Source organism: Scleropages formosus, chromosome 12 (assembly GCF_900964775.1).
Source record: "Scleropages formosus chromosome 12, fSclFor1.1, whole genome shotgun sequence".
Taxonomy (NCBI): Eukaryota; Metazoa; Chordata; class Actinopteri; order Osteoglossiformes; family Osteoglossidae; genus Scleropages; species Scleropages formosus.
The window spans coordinates 1,482,883-1,504,323 of NC_041817.1; the positions used below are offsets into that span (position 1 = coordinate 1,482,883).

The window sequence follows — 21,441 nt, forward strand, 5'->3', positions numbered from 1 at the left end:
TGCAAATGTGATCTTAGGTAATTGCCCTATTAAGTAGGAGCAAGCCTGCAGGCGGAGGGACACACGCGGTCCCTGACACCGAAGCCATGGCACAAGACTCTCTGAATGTGGAACGATTTCACGCGACTGTGTGTGTGAATCAAAACTCTTTTTTAAGGCAGAGGGGTTTTTCCAAATGAGAATCTGATAATAAGAGGGGCGCGGTGGTGCAGTGGGTTTGACCGGGTCCTGCTCTCCGGTGGGCCTGGGGGTTCGAGTCCCACTTGGGGTGCCTTGCAACAGACTGGCATCCCATCCTGGGTGTGTCCCCTCCCCCTCCAATGTGAGAATCTGATAATGGTGCATAAGGGATTGGGAGACTTGACTCGGAAACAGTCTTGTCTCTCGGTCCACACTTCATCTAGTAACCTTCCGCTGCGTTTAAAACGGCACCACAATCAAAGCACAGCAAACCGTCACCACGATAACAACAAGGTGTTTTCACAAATATAGTTAATGCACCACTTCAGTCAGCTGTACCACAGAACTACCATGTAGGGATGCGTTTTCCAAACAAGCCGCTCTATTAGCCTTCTGAACGCTGAAGAACAAGACCTTACTACTACTACATTAGTCATCATTTAGTTGACACCTTTGTCCAAGGTAGCTTACTATGCCAGTGTTGTATACTCAGCTACATCCAATTACCTATTTATACAGCTGGGTAATATTTACTGGAAAAATTCAGGTTAAGCACCTCGCTTGAGGGTACTAGAGCAGGAGTGGGGATTTGAACCCTTTAATTTGATGGCGACAGCTCCAACCACTACACTCTGACCCTGAAACACACTTGTAAACACAATGAACTGGGACACTTAGCAATCCAGACTCTCATCTCTGATCACCCAACAGGTCTTCACACTGTAAATGGTTCGAACCTCGGAGAAAATGATTGCCTGGGTGTCCGAGGAACTGCGAATTGCTCTACACAGTGAAGGTAGCAGTCTCTAGGAGACTGAAAGACCAGTGTGGGGTTCATTCACCGCAGTCCTCTTCCACTGCGCCTGGGAGAACATCATCATTAGGACGATGCCTTAGATCGAACCCTCTCCCTGCTTTTGATCACAACCAAACAGGAGTTTTGATTTGCAGAGGAGCATTTTCCGCAACTTTCATCACAGTGCGTAACGGTGGCAGCCGATATTTGCCGGCAGAGTGCGTGCGGAGCAGGAGAGATGCTGCCTCTTCGAAAAGTTGTGGGACAGTTTCAGTTTGTCCCAAATTCAAGACTGACACCCTCTAAGCTGGGGTTATATACCCAAAGGTAAAGTTATATCTGCTTCACGGTGGGGTTACAGACACTTTGCACTGCAAGTTCAAGACAAATAGCCTTGAAGCGAAACATGGGTTTTATACACACGCACCAGTTGTGACATACAGCTGAGGTTTAATACAAAGTTCACTTTATGCTTCAAACAGTGGTTTCAGGGAAATAAAAACGTGTCTAAGTGAAGAATGTAAAAAGAGTAAGCATTTTTCAGTAATGAAGTGATAAGTACGCGACTGACAGTGAGAAACTCCTTTGGATGCGATGAGTGGACACAGCACCTTGGTTTCTCACTAGTGGTCACCGGCAGAGGACCACAGGTATCACCCCCCATTTGTGGGTCACAATGCAGTATATGCTATGATCGTGCTTAACTTCTGGCCGGCCACATTTCCGTACTGTATTTCAGTGCTGATTCGCTGATGTGTCTTGGTAAAAATAGGAGAAACCACACATCAATTTACAAAATTACACCTGGGAAAGGTCAGAATGAAAACCAGCAGTGTACATGACTCTGCCAAGAGCTGGGTTTGATGCCCACAGCCATAGGACTGTGGCATTACGTAGTGGTGCTCATGGGAGTGACCGTGAACAGTGAGTCTTTGTGGGGGCCCCTTTTGCTGCTGTGGAAGCCAGACATGGACTGGGATGGTGGATGAGGAGAGGAAGGGAAACTATCCCCCCCCACCGCTCAACCTCCAGGATACATGGCTCCATGAAGTGGTGTCCAGGAAAGAACCTGCACATGCTGACATGCTCAACACGCACATCCTTCCAAAGGAGAAATATCCTGTCCACTGCAACAGGGCTGTGTCCTGAACATCGGAATGCGAGAAGGTAACCTTGGCCAGGTGTATTTTAAGAAGAATGAATTTAGAAATTAATTTAATAAGAAAGTGTTTTAAGAAGAATGCCTTGCACAACACCAAGAGGCTTGACGCAGCTTCCATGACAGAACTGATTAATTTCAACACGCATCGATCGCTGATCCTAAGAAATGACTGTCAACATTCATTTAATACAGAATTTATCCTTACATGCATCTTGAAACAGTGGTGTACACAGATTTTGATTTTGTGTCAAAAACCAGTTAGAATTAACATCATTTCGCGCAGAAGAAGAATTATTCCCCTAGAGAATATACCTAAAATATACATATTTCTCAGCTGGCGGGCAAACAAATGCGGGCATTTTTTTTCTCTCTGGCAGCTTCTGTCAGAATAACACATAATCCAAACATCTGAAACTGGAGGTATGTTTAAGAGAGACTATTCTCAATGTCCTTCAAGGTCTCCCCTGTGGAAATACAGATCTTCAGCACATACGGAGAAGGACCTGGCAGACTACGTTCAAACAAAAACTCTCCCATTGCTTAATCTCCAGCATTTAAACCGAGCCATCCACGCCAGGAGACCTCGTCTTAATCTCCTCCTCCGAAACCCTGTTGAGAAGGCAGTCAAAAGGCAGATTGAAGACGCACATTACATATAGCTCTCTAGTCACAAATCATATCACTGGCTCTTGCGTCGAGTCAAGCCTAATGGAGCCAATAATTACAACTTGGCAGAGCAGGGATATTAATTATGCCACACGTGCCAAGAACACTGTGACACATGTTTTCAGACCACAAAAAAACCCAATACGACAAGAAACCAGCACAAAGTTTCTCGTACGTCAGGAGATGGCACGGTTGGCAAAACCGTGCCAGGAGGGAGCACAGGTCGTCAACGCAGAAGGACGCAAGACGGGCCGAGGACGTTCTTTAACTCTGCACTCCGGGAGCAGATGTGGAGCCTTGAGCCGCCTGTTAAAAATGCCAATGGAGAAAGGGGAAGAGCGCAAGGACTGTAGTTTCACTGCCGGCGACAGGACCGGCTGCTCCTGGCACCTCCTCTGACAGAAAGAGAAAATCCCATCTGCTCCATATAAGAGGATGTAGCTAATCTCAGCAGGGCATCTTATCAATAGCCATTTTATCGGGGGGAAAAAACAATTGCACGAATGGAGTGATCTGCACAGATTTTTCCTCAATTGCCAAGTGCAGCTGGCGATCGCCTCCCTCCCTCCGTCACATTGCAGAACGCAACATCCTCACCTTCAACCCCGACACACAGAAAATATCCTCCTCTTGTTCAAGCGCCTGTTACGTGCGGTGCAATTATTATTACAACTGGTGTTTATTAGCGGTACTAATCATATGTGCAATCCAATTTTATCAATGACCATCAACAGCATAAACAGCACCTCTGTAGAAACAAGTACATTTAAAGTGTAGTCATGAACCTGTCAGCTGCAACTGTGTGTGTGTGCGCGTGTGTGTGTGTCCGTGTCCATCTGTGCACGCAGATTCATCTCGACCCCATCTGGTGACCCCTACCAGGCTGCTGAACGAAAGCGGTGGCTGTCACTCACCGAGAGGCGGCCCCTCTCCCCGGGCTTTACAGAACGCACAGCACCCGTTTGCACGTGTCTGCCTCCCAGTGCAGCAAACTGCTTAAGAGAGTAAAAATCAATGCCCGCTGCCGTACACACAAACGCACAAAGCTGCTGAAGCGCAAACCCTATCAAGCCGTATTTCACAAGAGAACAGATTTCACCAGAGATCACCGGTCATGCAAATAGCAAGGTGCAAAGAAACTAAACGGAAGAACATTAAACACTTTTAGCCGAAGCTATACCTCTGCTCCGAGCGCAGAGAGATTCTAACGAAAGGCCAGACCTAATCTAAGACTTAACTACTTTTCTACAGCTCAATAAAGTCTCACCACAGTGATCAAAGGCAAGTACCCAATGCCACCACGGTTTACTACGGTGCACTTCTCTGTAGGACCATGACACACACCAGTTCTGTCGTGCTGTCCTCTGGGGAAGCCAGGAGAGGTGACATCTGGACCAGATGTGGAACCGAAAGGCACCGTCCTGCACCCTGCCAGTCAGTTACCTGGGAGCAGCTTTAGAGTCCAACGAAGGCAGGAAGGCGCATCCCCCGATGGTTCAGACCCACTTAAGAGCCCCGAGACCCGCGCTGCCCATGACATCCCATGACGCTCCCCTCCCCTGGGACTCCCCAAGCCCGCTGCCGGAGGTGAGGACGCTAATGCCGAGGCGGCGATGGGTGGCGAGAGGAGGGAAAGGCTGCCGTCGAGGCTGGGGGAGGAAGCGGACGGCCGTGAGCCAGGCGCAGCTTTTTGCTCCTCCTCCGTCACGTCACGGACCGAGCAGATTAAATCCCCTCCTCCCACCGGTCTCCCGGTGACACGGCCCGGCTGCTGGCATTCTGGCTCCGTAACCTGTTCCCCGCAGATAATCGCCGCGAGCCAGGCTTCCATTTTTTACAGCTACAATCGAGGTCGGAGCGCTTACGCTCGGAGCCCTCCCCCTCCCCCGTCCACCTTTCCATCACAGTGGAGGAGAGAGAAACAGATAAGGGGTGGGGGAGCTGTGTCTACCAGTATAATTAGTGGTCTCCTGTCACCTACAGCCACAGTACTGCTGCCTACACAGCAAATTCTTATTTCTTTTATTCCAGCACCCTGCAGGAGAGAAAAGCAGGGAATTGACCCCCCCCCCCCGATGTTGCCACTCTCAGTCCTCCGGCAAAAGAAAAACCTAAAACGGTGGAAACAGAGGATCACCGGAGGCACAACAGAAACTGGAGAACGAGAGCGATGTCACGGGGGCCGACGCGGCGGCGAGTTCGCGTCCCACTTTGGACGCCGCAGAGACTCTTCACCGCATCAGAGAGGGCACTTCTCTTCTCATCTTCATTCATGATTTATGCATTCATCGCTGCGTTCGTCACTTGGCGCAAGGTCACCTCCGGAGCCCGGTTCTACGGAGAGGACGGTGGCGCTCCGCCGGGGGGCCCGCGATCACGCCAGGCTCTCGCCGCACAGCAGCACAGCAGCAGAACAGCAGAACACTCCGCCCGCGCAGTCTTCCAGTGCACTGGACTCCAACAAAGTGAATAAGGAAATCTGCACGGCGGCACTTTGTTCGAAAAAGCCGGTGAGCTGGGAAGTCACGTGGGTACGGCGCACAACAGCGGCGGTGCGGCAAAGGGAACGCTATGCTTTCAAAAGGGTGCAGGAACAGCAGATAAACAACAGCCCAGTGCTGCCAGGTGACGTATGGAGAAATACACAAGTTTCAAGAGAAACAAACGGCACCGCTTCCTCAGATCTTACAGCGCCAGTGGGAGAGACGCACGGTACCAGTGTAAAGCGCGAGTACGTTTGCTGGAAAGTAACGTGAACCAAATGGTGAATGGGGAAACAAGTTTGATCAGGAAATGAGGCGGGATGCCTTCCCGGCTCTTCGACAGCAGTTCCCAGAGACGCAGGACACTTGTGGGTTGCTGAGTGTTCACTCTTCTATCCGGTCCTCCCATACAAGTATTGGCCACCTGTACTCAAACTTTTGCCTGGTAATATATATGTCAGTGAATTAGTGCAAAAATGGTACGTTCAGTTGGACGAAGCTAAAATGCAACAGTTTCTGATGGAACACAGCGTACTGAAGTGTTTTTCTGCTCCAGTTCAGAGTATTCATGGTAAAAACCTGCTCTCTTCCCTCTCTCTCTCTCACACACACACACACACACACACACACACACACACACACACACACGGAGTAGACCTGTGCAACGCAGGCCCTGCTTGTTCCACTTAATCCACCGAGAGATTACGGATGGCTCCTATTTGTCTGTAGCCCAAGAGTCATGCCGGTGGTCGGGCATTTCAATTCGGCGGAAGTAATGCGGCGACCTCAGCAAAACCCCGCGCAGAGAAACATAGGCGAAAACGCCACGGCTTGCGATTACGTAACCTGGATTGGGGCCGCGGTCGTCCCCTTTTCTGCTAAATGTCACGTGGAGGTCGCGACTCCGGGGACGAGCAGTAATGACACAAGCGCCGTAAAACAAGCGGTCTTTTCCCCGCAGTTCTGGAAACGCCAGGATGCCGCACGTCTAAGCGGCAGGACCAACGGCGCGAGCACGAAGAGGGTTAAAGCAACCCTCGAACCCCTGACTCAGGAAGTCATTCACCTGCTGGACTGCCCCAGCACTCCAGCACATTGTTCCCAGCATCCTGTTATGGAGCAAATGGCCCTTCTCTCATTTCCACAGAGCGAACGAGGGCCGGATTTACCGGGTCTCGTAACAGTGGGAGACTCACAGAAACGAGGTTCATTTTCACTGTAAAAATTTTATTTATTCCCAATGCATCTGCATTTTTGACACGAGGACACAAAGAAAATTCAGCGTTTATCATGGGAACAGATGCTTTTGGCTTCAAATGAGCAGTAGGTAGTAGAATGGCATTAGTCTCAAAGACCATATTAGAAATAAAAATATGAAAAATTATGTCACTAGTAAATCCAAAGCTTGTGTACCTTGATTACGATTTATTAATTTAGAGAATGTCTTTTTCCAGACTAACTCGTGAGGCCTGCGTACTAAGCTTCTTACAGTTACTGATCCATTTATACAGATGGATACGTGGCGTGGGGTACTTTATATGTATTTCTTGCATTCATACCGACACAAATCCTCACCAAAACCCACAAAATGTCGAAATACCGATGAGCTCTAGTAAAGAAAGCGGAAAGTCAGAACAAATTATCAGCATTTCCCGTGTGCTGCCAGCGTTACTGAAGGTAACGAAGCACACTCAGCACTGGCCGAGTGACCGACAGCAGCGGGACGGCACTGCAGCACCTCGGTGCGCGCGTGCGTGCGAACTCCAACACACACACACACACACACACACACACACACACACACACACACACACACACACACACTCTCTCTCCTCGCTCCCTCGCATACGCACCGCCTCCCTAACACACATAAATATACTAATTAAGCCTTTTCTCTTCATTTTGATCAACATCTCTCTCTTTTTGTAGTATACACTCAGGAGACACACAGACATCTGTTCTTTCACAAGCACGTCAAGGACTCTCAGCACAGGCTCCAGAACCGTTTCTCCCCAGAGTGTGAGAACGTACAAAATAGGAAGCTACATCCTCCATCTTTAACTGGGCACAAGAATATGGCGAAGGAGGGAAGAGAAGCATCGTGACACGTTTATCCCCCCACCCTGATGCGTAGGAAGTGCACCCAGGAGTCTGGTCAACGAAGACCTCGCTAGGGGTCTGCCTTTCACACGGCGGTGCAGCAGTAGCGCCGGTGCCTCAATGTGCCGCACGATCAGACGTACATTCGATCCCCGTTCAGCCTGTATGGAGTTTACATGTACTCCTCGTGTTCCATGCATTTTGCCCAGTGCTCCACTTTCGTGCCAATGTCCAAAGACGCGCATTTCCGGTGAATTGATGACTGAGCTGCTTGTAGTTAATGTATGTGTGTGTGTGTGTGTGTGTGTGTGTGTGTTAAATTACTCTGCTGTCTGGATAGGTTGATGATTCTAAGAAGTTTAGCGCACCTAGCATTTTAAGTTACCTTGGACTAGAGCGTTTGCTAAATACGACTTATCATCATTATTAGTATTATTAATAACAGCAATCTGGAGAAGAAGCAGTGTATTGTGGAGCCAGCTATTGTGTCTCGATCCCCGGGCGCTGCCACACTGCTTTACTCCCTCCTTCGTTCCTTCTGGGGGTGCTGAAAAGAGCTCGTTCGGGTGGCCCCCGCAGGCAGGGAGGTGTGTGGAATTCCCATCTATCACACAAGTCATAATATTTGAGGTCTGTGTTGGATCTGCCTGCTGTGTCCCAGTCCCATCCTAAGCGTAACCGCGGTATTTTCCACACTTAGCACTCTACTCTCGGGCTCGGTAAAACGATAACTGAGAGATAATGTCGAAATAAAGCCCTTTCTGTTTATAACCTGTGACATTAACAGCGAGGTGATTTTACGGAAACGATATGCGAACGGGTATTAAGGACATTTGCATTTGGTTCAGTGTTCAGAAAACCAGGTAGTCGTAGCTGACTGTACAGCTCATCTCCAGCTTCCTGCCATCCGTAATTACGAAGGAGTTAAAGTAACGATCTATGAGAAAGGCAGCAGTAATCTAAACATCTGCACACGGAATGAAATACTCAGCCGTCGAAAGTGACATCACTTCAACATTCGGAGAGAACGTGCACGTTTCTAAACCGGAATGGAAATGGGGTATAAAATAAAGTTAACTAAAACTACAAAAGATGATAATTAATATCATTGTGCAACGATCGACCGAGAACCCATGCAGGCTGTACTCTACCTAGTCTGGTGCCCTGCGCTTTCAGGATGGGCTCCGGACCACCCCAACCCTCCATTTCATAAGTGGTCATTTTATACTGAAGGCATGAATATTTGTTCCCCCCAAAAACGTTTTTCTTCACCACTGCTAATTCGCTCAATGAAAGGTACTACCTGTCCTTTAGACTCTATCCCCACTAAATTATTAAAACCGCAGTTTCCGTTCTTGTGGAACCTACTGTCAATATTGTTAATACCGCATTACTTAACGGCTGTGTTCCGAACACTTAAAGGTCGCCGTTATTAGACCTCTACTAAAGAAATCAGATCTTGAATGCGATCATCCAAATAACTATAGAACTCTCTCTCATCTACCGTTTTTATCCAAAATCTTAGAAAAGATTGCAGCTTTCCAAATTGTAAAATATCTTAACCATAATAATATATTTGAAAATTTTCACTCTGGTTTCTACCCTAGTCACAGTACTAAAACGGCGCTTGCACGTGTTAACGATATTCTCATCACCTCTGATGCTGGTCATATCTTTCTCATATCTGAGCCTGAACAATTTCTTTTGAAATCTGATGACTGCATCCCTTCCTTCTTGTCTATGGTTCAATATGGTGTGCTTCAGGGCCCTGTGTTGGGCCTATTATTGTTTTCACTCTAATTGTTACCATTGGGTGATATTATTTGCAAACACAATGTAAGTTTCCACTCATATGCTAATGACAGACAGCTATATATTCAGTTTAAGCCTGATGACCTATCACATGTGGTGTACACACACACACACACACACACACACACACACACACACACACACACACACACACACACACACACACAAACATTGGCTGAAGCCACTTGTCCTGAGCGGGGTTACGGCGAGCCAGAGCCTAATCCGGCAACGCAGGGCGTAAGGCTGGAGGGGGAGGGGACACACACAGGATGGGATGCCAGTTCGTCGCAAGGCACCCCAAGTGGGACTCGAACCCCAGACCTGCCAGAGAGCAGGACCCAGCCAAACCCGCTGCGTCACTGTTTTAGCAATATAAAATTATGGATGAGTAATACACACACACACACACACACACACACACACACACACATCATCTGAACCACTTGTCCCATACGGGGTTGCAGGGAACCGGAGCCTACCCGGTAACACAGGGCGTAAGGCCGGAGGGGGAGGGGACACACCCAGGACGGGACGTCAGTCCGTCGCAAGGCACCCCAAGCGGGACTCGAACCCCAGACCCACCGGAGAGCAGGACTGCGGTCCAACCCACTGCGCCACCGCACCCCTGGATGAGTAATAATTTTGTATTTTTGAATGCCAGTGAAACAGAGGTACTTGTGGTGAGTGGCGATGCCAAAACTCTTAACACAATCACACCAATCTTTACTACCAATGGTATTAGCATACAGATTATGTTAAGGGCTTGGGTGTTTTGTTGGATGGAAAATTGTCATTTGTGTTTAATGTTACTACATTGACTAGGTGGTGCTTCCTTCAGTTGAGAAACACAACTAAATTAAGGGGATTCCTATGTTGCCAAGATGCTGAGAAATTGTTTCACGCTTTTGTTTCAAACAGGCTGGACTATTGTAATGCTTTATTATGGGGCAGTTCGCACCAGACTGTATCCAGACTGCATCTGGTATAAAATGCTGCTGCAGGAATTCGTACTACAACTAAGAAGTACAACCACACAAAAACAGACCTGAAATTGCTGCATTGGCTCCTGGTTACGCTTAGAGTCGACTATAAAATCCTACTTCTGACCTATAAGGCAGTAAATGGCATTGCTCCGGCTTACCTTGGTGAAACTATTGATTCTTGTATTTCAAGACGGTGTCTTCGTTCATTGGATGCAGTTTACCTTAAAGTATCTGTGATCAATAAGATCTCAATAAGAGGGTGTACCTTTAGCTGCAGAGCACCTAAACTCTGCAATAGTCTACCAGTTACTGTCAGGAATGCCCCACCTGTCTCAGCCTTTAAATCCAGACTAAAGACTTACATGTTCACTTGGGCATATCGCTAAGCAGTGCAATTCCAGTTAGCTGTGTTCCCCCCTCCCCTCTCTGCATTAACCTGTCTCATCTCTTCAAGTCATCACTTACTAACAATTTCTTTCTTGTTGAGCATTGTTTCCCTATAGACAAGACCTGAGGAGGCCAGCTGGCCATCATAGCAGCACCCCATGCTGACTGAAGCTGATGACCGCCTGCCATGATGGACGAGACGTACCTTTATGAACTGGGACATGAAGTTAATATTCAGCTACAGTGCTATTAGTTGAAAATTGACTTCATCTTTTTTAATCTAGAATGCCCAGAAAGGGTGGACAGCCGCTGGCACTTGGACCCCCAGAGGTTTTTTGTCTCGCCTGACTATCAGTTGGGAGTTTTTTTTTTGTTCCTTTCCTCTGTGGCCAATAGGCATACTTATAGCTTTAATAACTGCATGGATAATGTATTACTCTAGTATATAGTGAATTGTCTTTATTTATTTGTCTCATGCCTTTATTCAGCACTCTGTGTCACTGCGTGAGAAGAGCACTCTATAAAAATAAATTGAATTGAACGGGGTTGCCATGAGGAAATTTCTGGTAAAGTACTGTTTACCACATCAGTACCGCAACTTGATGTAGCAGGGTAGAAGTGATTAATGCTCCCATGAAACCCCCGTGTTCTACCGTAGAGTCTTCTTTTGTTTCCGTTACAATGGAGATTAGACGGATAAAAATAGTGCTAAAACAACTATGAAAAAAACACCCATTTGACTAAATGAAATTTTAACTACATTATAAATATTGGAGGGAATGTATGTAAAATTCATTTTCTAACTTCTTAGGGTGGAAGCCAAGGGAGGGAAAGTCAGATTGCAGAGGGCTAGAAAAGCGGAATAGAAACGGTACTGGGTCAGTAGCTGAAACGGCTTGAGCCACTGGGGCATCTTGCACAGATGACGGGAACAAGAGTCGCACGAACACACGAGTGAGGGAGGTTCGCACGGAACACCGTGGCTGCCAAAAACTCAGATGTTAGGGCCAGCAGCATCCCATATTAATGTTGCTTTTGCACAAACGCAGGAAAACCTCACAGACAAAAATAATAATAAAAAAACATGTTTCCCTAGCAATGGCTATGACCTTCGTATGGCTGCCTGTTTCCTGCGGTGGTTTTTTTTTTTGGTTCGGCCCTCAGAGGCGACTTGTACGCAGACCAGTAAGGCAATTCCAGCCCGCAAAACCCCGACCACAAAGCCCTGTGGGGCCATGCTGACTCCGGCAGGGATGCTCACGAACGGGCTGCTACCCAGCAGCGATCGGGGACTGCCCTGCAGAAGGACATCCCAGTGACAGGTGTCGAGCAGCTAGGGCCCTCCTTCCTGTTGGCTCGGTGAACGAGCGGGGAGAGGAAGGGGCTGGAGGGTTGCCACAAGGGAGGGCAATCACGGCCCGGCGGCATGCGGCCAAGAGCTGCCCTCTGTGCGTTCAGTTCTATGTCTCGGGCCACAGCCTTCTAGTGCTGCCCTTAACCACATCCTTCAGCACTATTTCTTCTCATTAAAGGGCGTGTAAACACAGAGTCACAGCATTTTTCAGCAATTGCACAGAGAGTAAGTTTGGACTGCAATTTAGAACAAAAGAAAAGCCATTTGTTATACAGAAGGAACGCTGGATTGGGACACAGGGGCTGTATGCAGCTTAGTGGTCACGGCTGAAGCCGTACTCTTGTACCCTTAAGTGGGGCACAGAACCTGTACAGGTTCTGGAGCAGTAGCAGAAACATTCCTTCATCCATCATCAGTAACCACTTGGTTGCGTGTTGAGCAGCAGAGTGGATAAGGGCCACTGCCTTTTAAACTCTGTGGTTGTGGGTTCAAATCCCACCTCTTGCTGTAGAATCCCTGAGCAAGGCACTTGTCGCCCAGCAAAAATTGCTCAAACAATTACAGAAAGCGTTCAGTAAATGAAGATAAAGTGCCGGTTGCAATGGAAGCATAGGGTGTGAGGAAAGGTACACAATGAAAGGAATGCCAGTCCAGAGCAGTGCAATCACACTCATTCATTCACACACTTCACGCAATTTATATTCACCAGTCTACCTGAAACATGTCTCTTGACTGAGAAGAAACCAGAGCACAGAAGAAACCCATACGAACATGAGGAGAACATGCAAACTCCGCAGACTGATGAAATTCAACCGCACAGCTCAAGAGCTGTGAAGCACCAGCGCTATGTGCTGTGCCACGGTGACATCCCAAAAGAAGAAAGAGCGAAAAACGGCAGCGAGGACTGAGCCTGGCCAATGAAAGGCAGAGGAGACGGTGTGAACGACAGCTCCAACGGGCAGTACCTGCTCTTTGACGGAGGCCAGTATGTTCGTGGCGACACTGTGGGGCTCCATGCGGCAGACCGAGGAGGGGGAGGAGGTGGAAGAGACCTCCCGAGTGGTCAGCAGCAGTCCCTCCTCTGCGGGTGGAGGCTGCTCAGGAGCAGGCATCCCTCCTGTGGTAGCACAGTACACAGAATGTTAAGCGCAGCTGTTCTTTACTCTCACACACACTTTTAGATGTAGTGAGCATACATTCCATTAACACACAGTCCACAGAGAGATTAGGGAGCTTTAACACGCAGTCCACATGCATGCATCCATACCGATCCATAAGTACACACAGAGACTGGAATAAAACGCAACCACGTTCGCCTCGACACGATAAAACAGATACAGACGCAAACGCAGACTGAACAGTGGAACGCAACTACATGAAACAAAGATTCTGCAGGTCTCCATGACAGTCCATGACAGTCAGTGGACATGCCTTCTACTCCAGACCAAAAAATAAGAGTGGATTTACTTGCTCTCCCATAAATGCATGAAACCACAGAAAAAAAAAAAAAAACAGAAAATTAAAATTTATGGATCACCTTTGCATGTGAAAGAGGCTGAAAATAATTTGCAAATGTGGAAAACAGCTGTCTGTGCCAGACCGCAGAGAGTGTGACCACGGACCAAAACAAACTGTGTGCCAGAAACACAACACATCAGAAGATAACATGTTATTCTCTCCGTCTCTTGATAGACTGCAGGAATTTGAAAAATAAAGGCAAAACAGTTATGCTTCATAACTTTAGACAGCGCCTGAATGCACCGGCACCCTGAGACAGAGTTCATTTGCAAGAAGGGCTTTGCGTGAAACAGCTGGATGAGCTCATAGGGGAAAAAGCCAGGATGAAAAATGAGGTGGACACCGGGTGGCGAAAACTCTGGATGAGTGCAGTGAAATTTAAGTGCTGAGTGGAAAACACAATTTTAGAAACACAAACCATTGACCCATAGCTGCTTAAATGGAGCATTTCCTGCCCGTAATACACAGCTCCGTTCACATGCACAGTGACCACCGAGTGTTTCCCAGCCCTAGTGCCTCGGTGCTCCCTAGTGACAATTGAACACACACACGCACCGCTTGTCATGCGGGGTCGCGGGGGGCCGGAGCCTAACCCAGCAACACAGGGCGTAAGGCCGGAGGGGGGAGGGTACACACCCAGGATGGGACGTCAGTCCATTGCAAGGCACCCCAAGCGGGACTCGAACCCCAGACCCACCGGAGAGCAAGACCCGGTCAAACCCGCTGTGCCACCGCGCCCCCTCGTAATTAACCAGTCATCTAGAAACAGCCCACGGAAGTGGTCACCGGTAAAGTCATATCTTACTGTGTGGTGCCCATCCTCAGCTACTGCAGTCATCTCTGTACCAAGCTTGAAGACAGCCCTTCAACAAGCTCAGAGGTGTTTAAGTCAAACATCAGTCTACGCAGAACAGTGGCAGAGTGGTGCAGATGATGAGAAACACTTTCCCCACTAAGGCATGCTTTGGCTGTGTGCCGCCATGTGCTAAAAAAAACAACAATGTGATTGCTAGAAACAAGTTTGAAACCCCAATGCTAAGGAGCCTAATGAGAAAAACTAAAACTGTGCAATGTACACATTTTTCTTACTGTAACACTAAAGGATATAATTTCTCTGCCCTCCTTGTGTCTCCCTGTATCGAGTACAAGACTCTGGTTTTCTCCTACAAAATGGTTGTAGGAACCGCATCCTTGATACCTACAGGGATTGTGATCACGCCCTACGTACCAACAAGCACGCTTCACTCCTCTACCTCTGGCCGCTTGATGGTCTCATAAGAGGTCTAAAATCAAAAGTCTGTGGGTTCTAGGTTTGAGCTCTGATATGGGGAAAGCTCCCACTTTCCCTCGGAACTGCCGAATCCCTTTCAGCAGTCAAATGACTCAACTCTTTTGGAGTCGCTTCTCTCTTGATCTCCTAACAGCTCAATAAATTTGCAACACGCCATCTGTCACAACCATCTCTGTGCTTCCTGTCAGACTCCAGTTCTACGGACAGCTACTTGTGTAATGTGTGTCACCACAAACGGTGGAATCAGACTGACTGACTGGCAGGCAATTTTATTTACTCTCAGCTGAATGCCACTTTAGGGGTGGGGGGGAAGCAGCTGTTAAATAAATGTATAAGTGTAAATAAAAGCAGGGTCGTGCAACACTACTGGGCAGCAGTTGGCAACATTCAGATGCCAAAATGCCACAGTATTACCTTTAACCTTGATAAAAGCCATATGTCTAATATAAAACGAAGAACACGAACGCTTTCTGAACCGCTTGTCCCATACGGGGTCACGGGGAACCGGAGCCTAACCCGGCAACTCAGGGCGTAAGGCTGGAGGAGGAGGGGAAACACCCAGGACGGGATGCCAGTCCGTCGCAAGGCACCCCAAGCGGGACTCGAACCCCAGACCCACCGGAGAGCAGGACCCGGTCCAACCCACTGCGCCACCGCACACCCCGCTACAAAGAACATCACCTTGAAACAACTGTTAAGCCAAATGTCAATCTTTCACCAGTTTCGAGTAATGAGAACGATGCACGGATGAGTGCTCCGCAAAACACACCTCTTGACTAACAACACGTAGGTACCGCCACGAGTACTGAACTTTGCGCTCCTCTGATCTGTTCCGATGTGCTGGGGGTGTCTACTATGCACGCCCTTTTTAAAGGTACTGAGGCCACGAACGCAGGTGAAGGGCAACGTCCAGAACGCCAGGGAGAAGGAGCTGCGAGGAGTCCCAGCGAAAGAGGAAGGCTTGTTCATTTCTTGAGATTCACCATTTACATTTGCCAGCAAGAAATAATTGCGCTAGTTAGCTGAAGCCCGTGAAATGGCTCTGAGCGCCCCCCAGGGAAGCTGTTCCGGAGAATAATGCTCTTTGTGCACGTACAATGGAGTACACATTTATAGCAGCTGACAGCAGGGCAGATGCGAGCGAGGCGCCGCTCTCGACCCGTCACGCGGAGCTGCCGGGAAGACAGCAGACATTACGCGCGCGAGGTTCGGTACGAGATGTGACCTGGCGGTATTTTTGTCTTGTGTTCGCAGCGGGGGTCACGCGGTTCAAGGTCATCGAAATCGTATTGCTTTCCACAGGGTGACTCAAACGCTGTTTTTAGTGCTGTGGCAGCTCTGAAATCCAACTTATGCATAAAAGGGGTGACAACTCAGCTGGCTGTCGTGCAGGTGAAGAAAGGTGCAAAACGGCCTCTGTGCCCTAGTGCGGACGGGGACGAGGGCAACAACCGTTCCACGTTTTTGTCACAGACCATTGTATTGCTTGGTCCAAAATGAAGCAATTAACCGCCGAGATGATTAATGCAGCATAAGGTTGCATGAATATTCTCCCCCTTGTTTTGAGGAAAGCACAACGTAAAATAAAATGGAAATTTCTAGAACACATTTAATAAAATGAACAAAATCCCTGTCGAAAAAAAAAAAAAAAAAAGGTACAGAACACTTAATTACTACTGTTCCACGACCCTTTTGGCTTTTGCAAGAAACGCCTGTCATTCAGCCATGACTGAATTTGCTATATTGTATTTTATAAGAGGTAAAACGAGTCTAATTCTGTTGTAATGAATTGAGTATATTTTCGTGTTATGTCTACGCATCAGAGACCATGTAACCTGAAATTACATCCGATCATTACCTTTTAACGTGCAGCTTAGCGTACAGAACATGAATTACTGCAATTTTGAGCGCCGATCGCCTACACCTTTGCGAAGGGTGCTGAATTGACCGAGGAACATGAATTATTGGAGAGATGCCTGCTTTCAGACATCATTAGGATTCTGTCTTTATGTTTTCATATATTCTCTAATTCTCTCCAGAGCTGGGGCCCTGAACTCACAATCATTTGTCCCCTCTTTAGAACCTTCTTTACTTCTTTGGGTTAACGTATAGCCTCAGTGCAGCCCCTTCCAATGACTCCAACATCTAACCAATCAGTATGGCTCCAAAAAAACCCTGAACGTTCTCCAGCAGGTTTGCTTTAAAGACGGGATGGCAGCAGAGGAAGACGGCTCAGCAAACCAACAGGTACAGATCCAGTCCGTCCGCCTGCTTTCCTGTTTACCTGGAAGACAAGAACAAAACTGGTGCAACAGCCAACCGCTCTCCAAAAGAAGCTTAGCACCAAGCATTGGATCATCTGGCAGCTGGGATTTCCAACACAAGGGTAAACACCGGTGTTCATCTACAATGCAATTAAAAGATTTCATGTAGCAATTACAGGGGTTTCAGGGAGCAATTAGTCGGCACCATAATGCTTCAACACAACGTCATCTGAGAAAGGTTCAGGAAGTCAGAGATGAAGACTCCAAGTCTCATTTCATCCAACTAACCTTTCAAAAGGACACAATTAGCTTAAAAGGAGACTCACAACATCAATATTCAAACGACTTTCCCATTTTAGAATCAAACAGCCACTGAAGGAAAAGTGCCTCTTCCCTTTTCTAGAAAAATGTTGGCACCATAAAATGACAAATACTACTTTACATATGCAAACACAGGGAATTAATGGATGTGCAGGTAAATGTTTACATACTTTAAGACATTTAATCCATTCTTCCACTTTTCACTCTGTATAGAAGTACTATATTGAATATTTACACAGGAAAATCATGCAAGAAAGTTTAAATATTAATTTTCTCTAGGTTTTCATTGCAACACATAACTCAGACTTACACAATACTGAGGCTGTGTATACAGTGTAAGCGAAGCTTACAAGCTTTCCTGTGTATACAGGAAAGTATCTCTTACATAACCCAAGGACTGCCTTTGCGCAGCCAAAGCTTTCCACCAGACATTTTCTATAGAGTGAAACAAGATATCGACACTTTGGAGTCGTCTCCTGTATTGTCTGTGGAACTGCTAACCATATAATGGAAACCTGCAGTGGTTATAGACACAGGCCTAAACCTTCCTTAAAGCACATTCCCATTTCTTTTGGGTAAAGGCTGAGGTGACTTGGGAGGGGTGGGGGGGACTGTAAACATCCATCTCTGACTGACCGCAGCAGCTTTTATCACATTACAAACCAACATGTCTTTACAAATACAGAAAAATGCCCCTTCATCTCCAGGTCTGCCATAAAAAGCTGCTTGTCTGAGTCCCATCGGCAGGCTGCGTTATCTTGGGTCATCGCCTTGTTGCCGTTCTCCACCTCTCCGGTGAAACAAAATAAAGGTAGCTCTACACAGAACTAAAAAGACAGCAGAAAATGATCTCGAATGAAAGCTTTCCATTGCGTAGAGAGACGGTTGAGACAGAGAAAGGCCTGACGACTCGAGTTCGGCAAGAAGGAGGCGAGCTCACCAAAAAGTCCAATACAAGAACAGTCTAAGGACCTCTAGGAAAACACATGGGAACGTAATACACGCAAAATAAAATTATTCCCATGTTAGAAGCACAGAAATGTAAAGACATCTCTGAAAGATACCACAAAATAACCGCAGTGATGGGAAAATGAGCAGATGAGCGAAAGACTCAACCGAGAAACACTGGCTGTAGGACCGATCCATAGTCAACGATGCACGCGTAGGAAGGAAGTTTGAGTAATTTGAAAATAGCCACCACTTCCGAGGAATGCAAACAGCAGCAATGGTACTGGGACATTAACACTACCTTTTATAAAGTCACTAGGAAAATACAGGGCTGGTTTGTTTGAGAACAGACTGATAATGAAACCCACGCATGCGAAACCGAGTTGAGATTCCTACATCAGATTTCCGGAATAAGAGTGCTTTTATGAAATATGGCTGATTTTGTAAATATTGCAGTTTTTTGATATACTATGAAAGAAGACCTAAATCATCTTCCTCCTAGCCCATTTACAGATTTCAGTTAACTATTTTGAGGGAACATGGAATTATGCAACCTCACAATTGCTATGCGGAAATGTTTTAACAAGATGTTTTCCATTTTAAACCCGTCGTTTGCTTAACCAAACCTTGGTATTATAAAATATTGTAGCGGGGAAAGAGGCAGGAGCCTTCCCATCACCCTTTGCTCCATAATGTCTATTTTCTTGTTTTAATGATGTCGCAGTATCAAATTAATGAATGTTCCCGCTTCCATCTTGTACCTGACAATGACAGCAATATCTATTTTTACATGTGCATTTCACCAATCCTAAGTCCCCCCCCCCCCCCCCCCCCCCCCCCTTTTTTTTTTTTTTTTTTAAGTTAACTAAAATGCCACCCCTGGCATGTCATGAACAACTCCGACCTTACAAAACAGCCTAAGGAAACGGGCTCATCGGCGCCTGCAGTATGATTTCATTTAAATCAACAGCTAGTGCCGACAACGGTCCACCGGCTCATTATGGTAATAATGATGAGCAAACTGTTGGAACTAGAGCCAACGACGACCGAGCACAACGGATTTCTGAGGCGCAAGATGTTTCGCAATATTAGCGACATGCTAAAGCTAAACACGGCAGCGCAAAATATCCCCTTCCACATCAGAGGATTGCTTACCGTAAATTTCTTTGGCAATAAATACACAGCACAATACCTAGCTGGATATTTAAAGTGTATCTTTATGTCAGACATACTGTATGTGTTACAACATATAAACTTGAGGTAGCTCACTTGTTAGAAACTGTTCAAAATTGTTTTAGCTAAGCTTTTTTTTTGTTCAACTAGCTTTATATAATTTGCCATGACACAGGGCCGATTTGTAATGTCACTTTTTGCTGGATAACGCCGTTTTAGTAGGTAAATTAGCACTTAAAAATGAATAAATTCATGCTGAAAATGAAGGCGGGAGAACTTAGCAGCCCTGGGATCTGAGCAAAGCAACAATGGTCTCCGCGAGCAGCATCGCGCTCCTTGCAAACATACTCGAGCAGAGGCTGTGGAAATTTCCCACAGACCACGGTCTCAAAATACCAGTTTGCCGGCTGGAAACCCCTGCTTTCGGAAAGCGTTCATCAGCAGCCGTCCGTGACATCTCGGAGAAGGGGCCGCAGATTAGGGCGGCCTTTGCGTGGATCAGAGGATTTGCGGAACCAGTCTAACGAAGCCCGTTCCAGCACCTCCACTCCACTTCACTTCAGAAAAATCCAAGAACTACGAAGCTTTCGCGATCCGCAAATTGTTTGCGGATCCGTTTTGAACGAGGCCCGCACAGGCAACGTTTCAGTCACAGCAGATCATCTTTAAACGTGTTCGCTTTTATTTACCTGTACTTTTCCCCCTGTGCAACGCGCCAAAGCGGCGTTGGCGCCGAGCGCGATTTCGAGCCGTAAAGAGAGTTCGGAAGCCGAGCTCAAACAAACACCTACGCCTTCCATTAACCGCGTGGCAGGATTTGGATTAATCGTAATGTCTGCATTGCTTTCCCCAAGGCTTCTTCCCAAAAATGGAAAGTGAACCAAAACCTTCAGAAAAAAAGTTGAAAGTTACAGGTGTGAATTTTCTGCGAGCGGCTCTCAGGTCGGCGAAAGTCAAGGTTATCCGTTTTGCCACGAGGTCAAGTCACGAGGGTGCGATTTTAAACACCATCTGACTAAATCTCCATCCCCTCCACACCGTCGGTGTCAAGACCGAAAGCAACGCAGTGGGTACAGCCACACTCGTCTTACATCCGAAGGTCTGCCCTTCGAATGCCCACTCCCGCTGCATTACCCTTGACAGTGGTGCTTATGCTAAGTTGATAAAAATTACCTAGCTGTAAAAATGAGCAAAACTGTGTACATAATAGTGTACAAACCTCACACTGTAAGCTGCTTAGCAGAAAAGCAGCCAATTGAAAAAAAATGAGAATATTGTAAAAGCTTATAACAGTGTCTCTCACACACACGCATTTTCTGAACCGCTTGTCCCATACGGGGTTGCGGGGAACCGGAGCCCAACCCGGCAACACAGGGCGTAAGGGGATATACCCAGAACGGGACGCCAGTCCGTCGCAAGGCACCCCAAGCGGGACTCGAACCCCAGACCCACCGGAGAGCAGGACCCGGTCCAACCCACCGCGCCCCCTATAACAGTGTCATTTCATGGATAAATAAAATAAATAACTCCAGGACCGTGAGGCTCCGAGCCGATCGCTGCTGGGAAAAGTGAAACGCAGCACCGATACACACTGTAGTTACCGGGGTGAAGTTCACACTGCTGCAAGGAGCAGAGTGCTGAAGATTTTAGGGGGAGACGTTTCGAACTGTGCCTGTTCGACGCCTGAAACACGGCGTGAAAGAACCTGCTGCCCAAATAATAACTTCAATAAAACAATCGGTAGCTTATGTGGACACAAAATCACGGTTGCTCTCCAAGATGGGCAAAGTGGAATCTTTTAAAGCGCACAAAGGCGACGGAAATATCCCCACGGCAACGCTAAAAGCATCCAGAACTACACCTCCCCCCCCAACCACAATGGTTATAGGCCTCTTTACCGTTTACGTTTGATTTACGAATAAACTTGCACTCTACGGAGACTTTCACCGACTACGCTAGAAATGTACCGATGGTATTTCGTTGCTCATTTGTGCTGACACATC

General features: G+C 47.2%; 1 protein-coding gene across 4 annotated transcripts in view; it reads right to left on the bottom strand.

Annotated features, from left to right (window-relative positions):
- The window catches only part of pkp4 (plakophilin 4), an 86,679-nt gene that overhangs the window by 49,304 nt on the left and 15,934 nt on the right, over nt 1–21,441 (bottom strand). For all 4 annotated transcript variants that reach the window (XM_029256732.1, XM_029256730.1, XM_029256731.1 and 1 more), the window contains exon 2: nt 12,889–13,040. In XM_029256732.1, coding sequence (XP_029112565.1) covers nt 12,889–13,040 — 152 coding nt within the window. The remainder of the gene's footprint in view (nt 1–12,888; nt 13,041–21,441) is intronic.